Raw genomic sequence first — 12,437 nt, 5'->3', positions numbered from 1 at the left:
ACACACACACACACACACACACACACAAACATCACCTTCCTTATTTTTCATTATGAATCCGCGAGTTTCTGCGGCCAGTTCGCTCTGCATTCAGATTTCAAGGACAAAACCTAACGCTGATTGTAGTTATGTGACAGAAAAAATAATTTTACCATATGGATCATTTATTTCTTAGTTAAGTAATGTTTAGTTGTGAAACTGAACCCTTAAGTCTTATGTTAAATAATGACATCTTTGTTGTTTGAAAATTATATGCCAATCTCTTACATCGCACCCCATCCCCCAAAAACTGTTGAATGATCAGAGTACATATTAAATATTTATAGTACACCAGTGCTGCCATTGCAGTCAGGTCTCGCACACTACAAGGAGTAGAAGACGTTCGACTTGGCTGCAGTCAGTTTAAACTCTACCCCTGCAGCCGCCAGCAGATGGCGCTCCACGTCATGTCAGCTGCAGACAGACCTAAGCCCACGTCGATCGCACCCAATATTATGCAGGAGAAAGGATGAGTTTCACGTGAGAGATGTTAAACTAACGTCACGCCAATGAATGTGTGCTGTCTAGGTATATATGCATTAGTAAGGGAATTTAAACAATCCAAAAGGCAGTGCCCCCGTGAGAACATACATGCCCCTAAATATGTTACTTGTAAGTAAACATTTACCAGAGAAAAAAATAATCAAGCTTGTGGTGGAAAGACAGTCTAAATAGAAAGTTATAGTGTTTCATATTTATAAAACTGCAAAAAGTGACTGCAAAGCATTGCCTAAATAAGTTACTAGTTTTCAAAATTGTCTTCTGCTTCTTAATGCTGGCAATTTGATGTAAGTAATGCTTGGAGGACATTAAGGTCAAGTGCATCTAGCCCCCCTTAACAGAACCACTTGCCCCCAGTCTGGGGCCCCCACTTGAAATGGTCTAGAGCCACCCCTCTTCCCTTATGAATAATTTCTGTTCAACACTGAGTAATATTTAAGCACAAAAACATATTTTTCAATCAAACTTTCTATAAGATGTGCTCATGTGTGCATTCCGGCCTGCGTACTAAAGCCCATTGAAGCTATAACAGCCTTAATGAGGATGTCCGTGAGATCGTCCTCATTCAAGGCACCTCTGGGCAGGTAGAGGGTCAGTAATGTGGAGGCATATAAAAGCTGTTTGCTGACTCCCTCCTGGTCATAAAACACGACCTCCATTTGATTATAAAAGCCAAGAGGCTCATTCACTTTGTGTGAACACATCCACCAAGTGTGCTGGTCCTCACCTATTATGCATGCCTCTGTTTTGGAATATTGTCTTTTCCTGTTACATGATCATTCTTACTAAACCAAAAAAATAAAAAAAAAATGCATGCAGAGGAGAAGTAGAGCAGCATGATTCTGGGTAAAACTGGGATTTTCTCTCTCGATTCTTCAGAAATATCCATCTATCCATCCATTTTCCAAACCGCTCTTCCTACTTGGTCGCGGGGCGTCTGGAGCCTATCCTGGAAGCAATGGGCACAAGGCAGGGAACAACCCAGGATGGGGGGCCAGCCCATCGCAGTCTTGAGAAATTCTTTATTCTTTATTCTTCTTACTATTATTAGAATTACATATTGGCTTTTTGAAGATGGAACAAACAATATGTAATGATTCATGAAAGGTAATTAGTATGTATGATGTGTACTTTGATACTCAGTCCTTTCATTATATTTTACATTCAGTCAGTAAATTTTTACATTCATGACTTTGTTGAAAATGTCTGAATGAATCAGTTTTCCAATACCATACAATTAAGATGACATTGTTTGAAAAGAGATACTAAAAATTTAGCCTTTCATTTTTCTGTTCCTTATATAACTCACTTTATTTTTTCATTCTAACAGTGTTAAAGTATGATATTGTTTTGCACACCACACCAGTGTTATCACACTGTGTAATATGATAAGACAGAATAGGTTTGAATAAGACCAAATGTTTTCATATAAGAACATTGTTTTTTTAAGAACAGAAATGAGCAATAGACAGCAATATGAAAACCTAATAAGGAAATGATAATACAAGCTGCAGTGTGTGATGAACAGCTGCAGACAAATTATCAGAATATATTTTCCTAATCCATTGTGTTATACATTTTGTATATTACCATTTTTATTTGATTTGACTATTAAATGTCGTAAAAGCAACAGCCTCATTTGATCACATAATTCTTTTTGCTTATCTGAGGTGGCTCACAAATCAGAAAGACAGCAGGGTAGTTTTGAGAAATCAGATGCACCCCAGGTACTGGTGAAGAGACTGAAATACAGTTAGTCAACCTCCTCAATAGTGGGACCTGAAGAAGAGCTACTGGCGCCCCCAGGGAATCCCCCAGGCATCCCGCCGGGCATGCCACCAGCCCCCTGGTAAAGCTTTGTAATGATAGGATTACACACTTTTTCCAGCTCTTTTTGTTGATGCTCATATTCATCCTTTTCTGCTGTCTGTGAAGTACACGGGAGAAGGAGCAGTTAAAATAGTTTGTAATTTACTAAAAATAATAAAAATAATAGAAAAAAGATTTATCATCATCAGAATGAGATAACATCAGTTAATCACCATGTGACTATCAAAGACCTGCGTCTGTGCAGGACCTCTAAGATTACCTGATTCTTGTCCAGCCAGGAAATCACTTCATTGCACTTGTCTATGATCATCTTCTTGTCTTCTGCACTGATCTTGTCCTTCAGCTTCTCGTCTTCCACTGTACTCTTCATGTTGAAGGCGAGGGACTCCAACGAGTTCTTGGCCGTAACTTTTTCTCGCTGTACGTCATCTTCAGCACGGTACTGCTCCGCCTCCTGCACCATCCGTTCGATATCCTCCTTTGACAGTCGACCTGATGGGAAACACCGGGCATATTTACACAGCTACTAACCAGGTCATCAAAATTCTTCAGAATCTAGGGCTTCTAAAGAAAAATCTCGAGATAGCGAAAAGAAAAAAAAAGTTTATGCATGTCCTCTACAGTCTTCTGTATGAACGTATTTTATATAGTAATAACAAATAAAATGTAGCTATGGAGCTAAATAAATTATTATATATTCAAACATGTCGGTTATAGTATCAAGCTAAATGTAAACGATTTCTTAATAATAATAATAATAATAATAATAAAAACATACTTTTGCGAAAGATTCGTAATCGTATTTTATTGATGTGAAGTCTTGCTGGAGCGGTAACTGTGAACTTTAAACGTATGAGGTATCCTGAAACGGCATTGTCACGATTGCGTCATCGGCCTAACAGCTGACTGATACGTGAAGGAGAAGGATTTCATACGGGAAAAAAGATTTGTCATGACACATCCCATAAAGGAGTTTTTTGTAGGATCTTCCAGTACAATATGTTGATATTCAAAATCTCTCGCGGGCCAGATCAAACGGTTCTGGGCCGCGGGCCATATGTTGTAACCCAACCAGAAAAAATACAACTCTTTAAATAATAAGAATATTACTATGTATTATTGTATTTGTACAAATTTGAATAATTATACTAATTTAATCATGCAAGTTGGTCAGATATATTTTTAAATCCTAACAGAATTTAATAATTCACAGTATTCATAATCATAATTTCTCAAATTCAAACGCGTCCACGTAATGTCTATTTTACCAGTTTCATCTACACTCATGTTATATACCTTTGTCATTGGTGATGGTTATCTTGTTCTCTTTGCCTGTGCTCTTGTCCGCTGCTGACACATTGAGAATGCCATTTGCATCGATGTCAAAGGTCACCTCTATTTGAGGGACACCTCTGGGTGCAGGGGGGATCCCTGTCAGCTCGAATTTCCCCAGAATGTTGTTGTCTTTGGTCATTGCTCGCTCACCCTCATATACCTGAACAAAAACCAGAGGGGTAACCAGGTAGGATGCCGTTCTTACAGAACAGCCTGAAATCTTTGAGCCATGAACTCAACAAGGTGTTAGAAACTTTCCTTTTGACGTTATCCATAACATTTTTGCTCTTGTAACCTTTAAGGTGGCTTTAATCAATCTGAACCTGAACATTCCCCATGTAAATTGTCTCTTTCACCCTGAAAACTGCTACTGGCTGGATGCTTTTTCTTTTTTTGTCCATCGTAGGAGAAACAGTGTAACAGGCGAAAATCCCCAACTACACTGCATTTAAAATCACTTTAAAGTCAAGCAGCATTCTATTGTTAACAGCTTTGTTAAACACTAACTGAAACTCTTGACCTTGTCTACATGCTTCATATATTGAAATATGGCCACATGATTCTCTGTCTGCGGACATATTTTAGAATTAAGACAAACCACAGACCTGAATAAGTACTCCAGGCTGGTTGTCAGAGTACGTGGTGAAGGTCTGTGTCTGCTTGGTTGGGATGGTGGTATTTCTCTTGATAAGCACAGTCATGACCCCTCCAGCAGTTTCGATGCCCAGCGAGAGAGGTGTCACATCCAGAAGCAGAAGATCCTGGACGTTCTCTGACTTATCACCGGCCAGGATTGCAGCCTGCACAGCTGGGAACAACAGTAAAGCAATGTAACTGTATATGTCACGAGTGAGTTGATGAATGTTACAATATTACACTGCATACTTTGACATTCACTTTTGACTATAGGTAAATAATAAAAGATATACAGTAAGACATACCAGCACCATATGCCACAGCCTCATCTGGGTTGATGCTCTTGTTTAGGTCACGGCCGTTGAAGAAATCTTGCAGCAGCTTCTGGATTTTGGGGATTCGAGTGGAGCCGCCCACTAGGACAATGTCGTGGATTTGAGCCTTGTCCATTTTGGCATCCCTTAGAGCTTTCTCCACAGGCTCCAGGGTACCACGGAAGAGGTCAGCGTTGAGCTCCTCGAACCTTGCTCTGGTGATGGAGGTATAGAAATCGGCTCCCTCGTAGAGAGAGTCAATTTCAATACTTGCCTGGGTACTGGAGGACAGGGTTCTCTTGGCCCGCTCACATGCTGTCCGCAAGCGACGGACTGCTCTCTTGTTATTGGTGATGTCCTTCTTAAACTTACGCTTGAACTCCCCAATGAAGTGGTTGACCATTCGGTTGTCAAAGTCTTCCCCGCCTAGGTGAGTGTCCCCAGCAGTGGATTTGACTTCAAAGATCCCGTCTTCAATAGTCAGGATGGACACATCAAACGTTCCCCCACCAAGGTCAAAAATCAGAACATTGCGTTCTGCACCAACCTATAGTATGGAAAACATTTCGCATTTGAAAAGGACCACGGATATCATCTGGAGGTCTATGCTTCAAATCAAGATAAATGTACCTTCTTGTCCAGGCCATAGGCAATGGCCGCTGCAGTGGGTTCATTAATGATTCGTAGGACATTCAGCCCAGCAATGGTTCCAGCATCTTTGGTGGCTTGCCGTTGTGAGTCATTGAAGTATGCAGGTACGGTAACAACTGCATTTGTTATAGACTGACAGTGGAAAAGAACATTACAATGTGTTATTTTATGTTGTCATAGCTAACATTTTAGCAAAATAATAGACTATGTATAAGTGCACAGACAATTTGCTAAGTAAATAAGTAGCTCTCATTTACAATAAATTTGAACTCTGAATTACAGGATTTGTATATTTCCAGTTCAATCTGACAGTTAATCATTAAACTAAAAAGATTTTTTTACTTTTATCACCTAACTTTTCTGTGTGATCTTTAAATGCCTGAACAATGTTAATCCATTGATTTGTAGAAAAAAAGAATTATGAAATGTATTGCCTGTTAAAATGTTACATTAAATTTGTTTTAACATATGAGTCCTATAGTGATTTCTGTAATTTCTGTAATCATAGAAGCTTCACTGGCATACCTTGCCCAAATAGGCTTCAGATATCTCCTTCATTTTTGTAAGAACCATGGAGGAAATTTCCTCAGGAAAGAATGTCTTCGTCTCACCCTTGTACTCCACCTCCATCTTTGGCTTCCCACCATCATTAACCACCTTGAAGGGCCAATGCTTCATATCTGATTGTACAACAGGATCATCGTAGCGCCGACCAATTAGACGTTTGGCATCTAGGGTGGGGCAAGTTGGATGAGTAGAAATGTAAATGGTCTTGGCAAACAGTGGGATAATTAAGCTATAGGCATAAATACTTTGTAAAGACAATAATGCGTGTTTTATTACATATTCAAGATTCAGTTCTTTATTATCATTGTACGAGACAGCAGCTTCCTGAGTGGTGCAAACAAAACACAAGGCAGGACTACACATGTGACATTTCACAATATGTATAAAATACGGAATAATCATTAAATATTTACAAAGTACAATGGATAAGTAGTATATGGTGGTGTGGTGCATGAGGCGGTTGAGTCTTTTAGTGCTTCATTCAGCCTGATTACTGCATGTAACTGAAATACATAACTATGGAAGCTGAGTGAGGCTCTGAAACATTATTATGTTTTCTCAACAGACTTTGTTTTCTTGTAATAATGGAGAAAACACTTGTTTTTTCGTGTGAGCAGAATGATTTATTGGGGCAATACAGTGGTTAGCACTCTTGCCTGACACCTCTGGGACCCGGGTTCGAGTCTCCTCCCTGGCAATACATGTGTGGAGTTTGCATGCTCTCCTCATGTCATTGTGGGGTTTCCCCTGGGTACTCCGGTTTCCCCCCGCGGTCCAAAAACATGTTAAGGTCAATCAAGTCGCCAAACTGTCCACAGGTGTGACTGTGTGTGTGTGTCTTGTGCTGGGTTGGTGCTCAGTCCTGGCTTTTTCCCTGACTTGTTCCCTGTCATATCGGACAGGCTCCTAACTGCCATGATCCCACGTTGGACAACCAGGCACAGAAAATGGATGGATGGACGTAATCATGTGGAAAACTATGTGTTTTATTCATTAAACTGCACCATGGATCCCTTCAGAACTGCATTGAAAAACAGAGGGATACCAAATGCTGAACAAAACGCTAAAAGTAAAGTAGTGCACAGTGGCACCAGGCTCACGTAGAGTTTGCCTATAAAGCTGAAGCCTCCCTAATGTTCTTCTTAGATGACAAACAATAATGTTAGTATTTTCTAAAGCAAGGCAAGCTATTTCAACACGTTGCTTAAAGCAGTCGTATAATACATTATAGATACAGCTCCCCCCACAATTATTGGCACCCGTTGTAAAAATTTGTAAAAAGGGTTAGAAAGAAATCTACCTTTCAGTGAAGTAGCTTCACCTCACACCAAAAAAAAAATTGAAAAATCCAATCTTTATAAATTTATTCAAAGAAAAATAAATTCTTCATCAAGAAATAATTATAGTGAACACAATGTAACTGAAGCATGTTTCCCCTGTAAATTGTACATCTTTGAGTTGATTGGAGTGAAAAGGAACCTTCAAGCTGTTAACAATGACTTCCTGATTAACTGGGGTACAAACATGAGGTGACATAGATCACAAATTCCATTAGTCATCCATCAACATGGCAAAGGTAAGAGAACATACGAAACTAATGAGGGAGAAGTGTGTTGACCTTCATAAGTCAGGGACTGGGTATGAAAAATAGTTACTTGCCTGAAAATTTCTACTGTTAGGGAAATAAAAATGTGGACAACAACTGGAACTGTTACAAACCTGCCTGGAAGGGGACCCAAGTTTATTTTTCCTCCACATACAGTGAGGAAGATTGTAAGAGAGGCAAAAAATCCCCAAGGATCACTGGTGGTGATTTACAAGACCAAGTAAAATCTTGGGGTTACCTCAGCTCTGAAAAAACCATCAGACACCACATTCATTCTAACGTATTATTTGGATGTTATGCCAGAAAAAAAGCTTTTTTGTCAGTTAACCACAAACGTAAACACCTGGAGTTTGTGAAAGACTATTACAACTTTGACTGGAACCAAAATTCAACGGTCTGCTGAAACAAAAATGGAGCTTTATGGTAATAAGGTGGGTTTGGTGTAAAAAGAAGGATGGCTGTAGAAAAACCAACCTTATCCTTATTGAAATATGGTGGAGGTTCTGTGATGTTGTGAGGTTGTTTTTCCTACAAAAACCCTGGAAACCTTGTTACGGTACATGGCATTATGGGCTCCATGAAATGCCAGGATATTTGAAATCTGAATTTTGCTGCCTGCGCCAAGAAATTAAAACTGGGCCATCACTGGATTTTCCAGCAGGACAATTATCCTAAGCACATATCCAAATGAAAAAAAAATGTTAGGTGATCACAGAATCAAGCTTCTGCCATGGCCATCTCAGTCCCCTGACCTGAACCCCACTGAAAACCTGTGGGCTGAGGCTGAAAAGGTGAGTGTACAAGAGAGGGCCGAGGACCCTGGGTGATCTGGAGAGATTCTGTAAAGAGGAATGGACTCAGATGCCCTGCTCTGTATTCTCCAACCTTATTAAATGTTATAGGAGAAGACTCAGTGCTGTTATACTGGCAAAGGGATGTTGTACAGAGTATTAAATGCACAGGTGCCAATAATTGTGGCACATGTGTTTTTATTTAAAATAATTATTACTTAACGAAGGATTTGTTTTGAATAAATTTATTTTAAAGAAAGGAGGGATTTTTCTCCATTTTTCAGTGTCAGATGAAGCTACTTCACTGAAAGGTAGATTTTTTGTTGTTGAGATACTTACCAAACACTGTGTTGTTGGGGTTCATGGCCACTTGGTTCTTGGCAGCATCGCCGATCAGTCTTTCAGTGTCGGTGAATGCCACATAACTGGGTGTGGTCCTGTTGCCCTGGTCGTTGGCAATGATTTCCACCTTGCCATGTTGGAAGATGCCCACGCAGGAGTAAGTGGTTCCCAGGTCAATGCCAACAGCTGGACCCTTAGACATCCTATGCCAAGACAAAAATTATTAAGTTATTACTAGTGACATTGAAACCTAGCCTACAGTAATGGACAGTATATCATCCAACTGTCAAACATTCATCCAGTACAAAATCACAGAAACATATCTTTTTTGCCAATTGCAAGTACAGGTACATAGGAATTATTTGTTTATTACAGAATAATTTTAATAGTTCCCTAGATATGGGTGACTCAGAGAGAGTTAGCATGCTAACATTTAGCCACCTAACTGATAGATGAAAGCTCTCCTATGAGAGTTACCAGAGTCATGAAAAATTGTTGCTTTTTGCTCCACATTATTGTCTCTATTATTGTCTGTTGTATTGTTTCTATTATCATCATAAAGTGTATCTAAAACGTTTTGTGATCTGAATTAATGATGATATTGTAAGTAATTACTTGCTTTTGTAAGTAATTACACTGGTAGTTGTATCCCAATAATATTTCCATTGTTGGTATTGTTGAATTTTGACTCTTTTGTGGAAGAAACACAGCATGAAACTGAAAAGCCTTAGACAGAGAGGAGTTCCATCAAATCGACATGGACACCACAGAAACCCCTGAAACTGTGTCCTGACCATTATGCATGCATATTAACAAAAGAGTGCATTGGTGAAATAAAACTAAATTTAGAGGTCATGAGTATCTGATTTGGTTTTTAGACCAAGAAGAAATTAGTGGAATAAATATTAACGTAATATTTTCAGGAGAAACAAAAGAAAAGCAATTACAGCCATAATATGTGCACATAGCAGAAATAAGCCCTGTGACGGTTTTCATTCTAATATTGCCCCCCCTGCCCCCACCCACCTTTTCCCTGAATAAATCTGGAGCTGCTCCTGGGTTAAGGGCCCAGCAATGATATGATTACTCTGCCAGCAACATGGGTACAGACTTCGAGACAGAGCTACACAGTGCCTCATAACACTAAGAAAATTAAACCATTCATAAAATGTATTTTTAGCCTTGATATTGATCATGATCATGATCCCCAGCCTCTTTTTTCCACCACACTTAGTGTGTCACATTGTGTCTGACATCGGGGCTGAGCCCAGATCTGCATCCAGTCAAATGGCCTTTTAGCAGCTCTGTGCCGGCCCTGGGTGTCCCCTGCTGTCAGCACACCCCCCTGAAAAGGGCACTGTTTGTACACCACTAACAAAGAACTAACTTCATAGTCTATATGCAGCATTCTGGTTAAATCGATTCCAAGCATAATACTTGCACAGTAACTTGGTTGTGGCCCATTTGGCCGATTGCAGAAATGGATATTTAAAATGATTTTATTGTCATTCTTTATGTGTATACTGTGATGAGCTGTTCAGCTAACCAATTGTTGTTTAAAACAAACCCACAACTTTTGATTCATAAGCCATATAAATTTAAACCGAAAGTACAATTATATCTCAGATAACTGCCAAAAATTCTGGAAAATACATATAAATTCAAATTCAAAATCAGTCTGAAAAATAGATAAATGTTACATTGGAAGTTTATATATATATATAAAACCAAGTATGGGACTCTTTTTCATGTCAATTTTAGCATATATACTTAAGGATCTAACTGGGATTATACTAGGATTATAGCTGCGTGAAACGTGTTCGCATTCAAGCGTGATTCTGAGAACTCCATTCTAGAAAGAGTAATATTCTAGAAACAGCTGATGTGGCTCGAGTCCAGCCACAAGGGGTGTGGCATGCCCTGCTGTGTATCAGCTAAAAACAGCACCAATTCTGTCCGTGCCAAACGGGCCTGGCCACTCCCTGCTAGCTTCTCCGCTGCCACCAAAACCTTTTGTGTCAATGCCAAGCAATATTAGCCTTATTAACTAAATGTTGTGGGAAAACTGGAAAAACTACAATGAATTAATCATAAACATTAAATAAGATTTGCTTCATTAAATACAGTTAAACTGCAAACTGTAAGGGTATGTAATTAATACTTAAAACTATAAATGCTAATGGACAATGGAAAAAAATTCAATAAAATCCAAATCCAATAAAGATTGTCCTTAAGTCATTTGCAGAAAGACAGAAGTCCAGCCGTTTATCTCTATAGTTTGACAGGAGGTGCCATTGTCATGATACAAAACCAGCACAAGGAGTGATTGTTGTTAGAGGGTGCAGACCATCACCCAACATTTTTAAAGTATTTATGCTTTCTTGTGGGATCTCTCGGGAGGAAGAATGGTTAAATATGCAAAGATCATAATCCTTAATGAATTTGTACTTACAAAATAAAATCTGCCTACTATTGATTCAGCACTTATTGTTAAGTGTATTCATCTTACCGAATACATTCACATATAATGTTTCTGTTGCACAAACTGTATATATTCAAATACATTGTTTTCGTAAATCTTATGGAGATAGAATCTACTGTTATAGCAAATGTGTAAAATACGATGATCGTGAACGAATCATGCAGTGATTCTTTATGAAAAAGAATATAGACCAAAACATGAAAGATGGAAGCACAGCAGCATCTATCAAACAGCTAAACAATTTGAATTTTCTTTTTAGAAGTTGTCATTTGGTCACTTTTCATCCAAACATGACAGACATTTTTCTTACTAGAATTTTCCACAGCTTAACCAACAGAAGCATGCAAGAGCTGCACCCTCTGGCAAAGGCAGAATGTTTTCTGTCATTTGCCAACAAGCAAAGCAAAGAGCAAACTTCCCCAGTAGCTAAAGCTTGGGTTCTTGTAAACGAAGCGTTACCTTGTTTGGCCAGTTGTATTAGATTTGGATGATTACAGCAGTAAGCTTTTCGCCCCCAGACTAGCCAGTGGTCTGCCTTGGTCCAAATCGTGTTCACTCTCTGTGCTCAGAAAGTGGATGTGTTGCTCTCAGACTCTTGCACTGTGCAGCCCTGTGTATATACAAGCACCGAGGACTGAAATTCCTCTGGCACTCAGCTGACGCAGAGAAAGTTCCAGGCCTGCTTCTGTTTAGCTCACACACTCCAGCACCCAATCGGATGGCAGATACCAGCCCCGTCGCAGCGAATAAGAATGGAAATGTTGCAGAAGGGGATAGTCACTTCGTAGTCTTGACTCTGCAGACAGTTAGGCATGCAGTGGGGGGGGGGGGGGGGGGGGGGCTTTCCCAACAGTTTAAAATGATTTAACCGATTAAAACGGCTAAAGAAACAAGCAGCCCTTCTTGTACTAATGGTATGAAAACTTTATTTATTGGTAAAAGCCCCCGTAGCTCTGTACTGGGCAAGCAATTAGATGGGATGAATGGAGGCTTAAAACAACTCTGTAATCATGCGCAGATATTGCTTTTTATAAATGGACTGAAAATTATGTAGGAGACAAAAATTGCAGTAAATTTAATTATGTGTGTCTTTTATCGATAACACCAACCTGACACTTAATCCAGCACAAATGGTACAAGATAAATGTTATGTTTGAATCAGAATAGTACTGCTCAATGCAGTAAAAGTGATCCTAAAATAAGTCCCGCTTCTTCTCCTCACTTTCAGTAGCTGCTTACACATACCAATACATTTCTAAAACTGACTTTAGAGGAATTATAACAGGTGCACACGGCCAAAGCCCTCAAACCTTTTCCGGCATGATCCACCCGCACTCTGCCAT

At 39.4% G+C, this 12,437-nt stretch overlaps 1 protein-coding gene across 1 annotated transcript; it reads right to left on the bottom strand.

Moving 5' to 3' along the window:
- Positions 1-1,548: 1,548 nt before the first annotated feature.
- hsc70 (heat shock cognate 70) lies at positions 1,549-11,768 on the bottom strand. Its single transcript, XM_049025140.1, has 9 exons — positions 11,554-11,768; positions 8,610-8,815; positions 5,832-6,037; positions 5,286-5,438; positions 4,647-5,202; positions 4,311-4,513; positions 3,667-3,865; positions 2,630-2,862; positions 1,549-2,467 (listed from the first exon to the last, which is right to left on the bottom strand). Exons 2-9 carry the CDS (start codon positions 8,812-8,814, stop codon positions 2,294-2,296), a joined length of 1,929 nt encoding a protein of 642 aa, XP_048881097.1. The 5' UTR covers position 8,815; positions 11,554-11,768; the 3' UTR covers positions 1,549-2,293.
- Positions 11,769-12,437: the final 669 nt, after the last annotated feature.

Source organism: Brienomyrus brachyistius, chromosome 9, assembly GCF_023856365.1.
Source record: "Brienomyrus brachyistius isolate T26 chromosome 9, BBRACH_0.4, whole genome shotgun sequence".
Classification (NCBI taxonomy): domain Eukaryota; kingdom Metazoa; phylum Chordata; class Actinopteri; order Osteoglossiformes; family Mormyridae; genus Brienomyrus; species Brienomyrus brachyistius.
This window is presented reverse-complemented; position numbering and strand designations above follow the sequence as displayed.

Bases quoted from the DNA above. Each gene is read 5' to 3' on its own strand.
- hsc70 (XM_049025140.1), bottom strand. From the start codon at position 8,814: ATGTCTAAGGGTCCAGCTGTTGGCATTGACCTGGGAACCACTTACTCC. The intron at 6,038-8,609 runs GTAAGTATCTCA...GCCCCACCCTAG, and splicing joins CCCCAACAACACAGTGTTTG to ATGCCAAACGTCTAATTGGT. The intron at 5,203-5,285 runs GTACATTTATCT...TCCATACTATAG, and splicing joins CCTATGGCCTGGACAAGAAG to GTTGGTGCAGAACGCAATGT.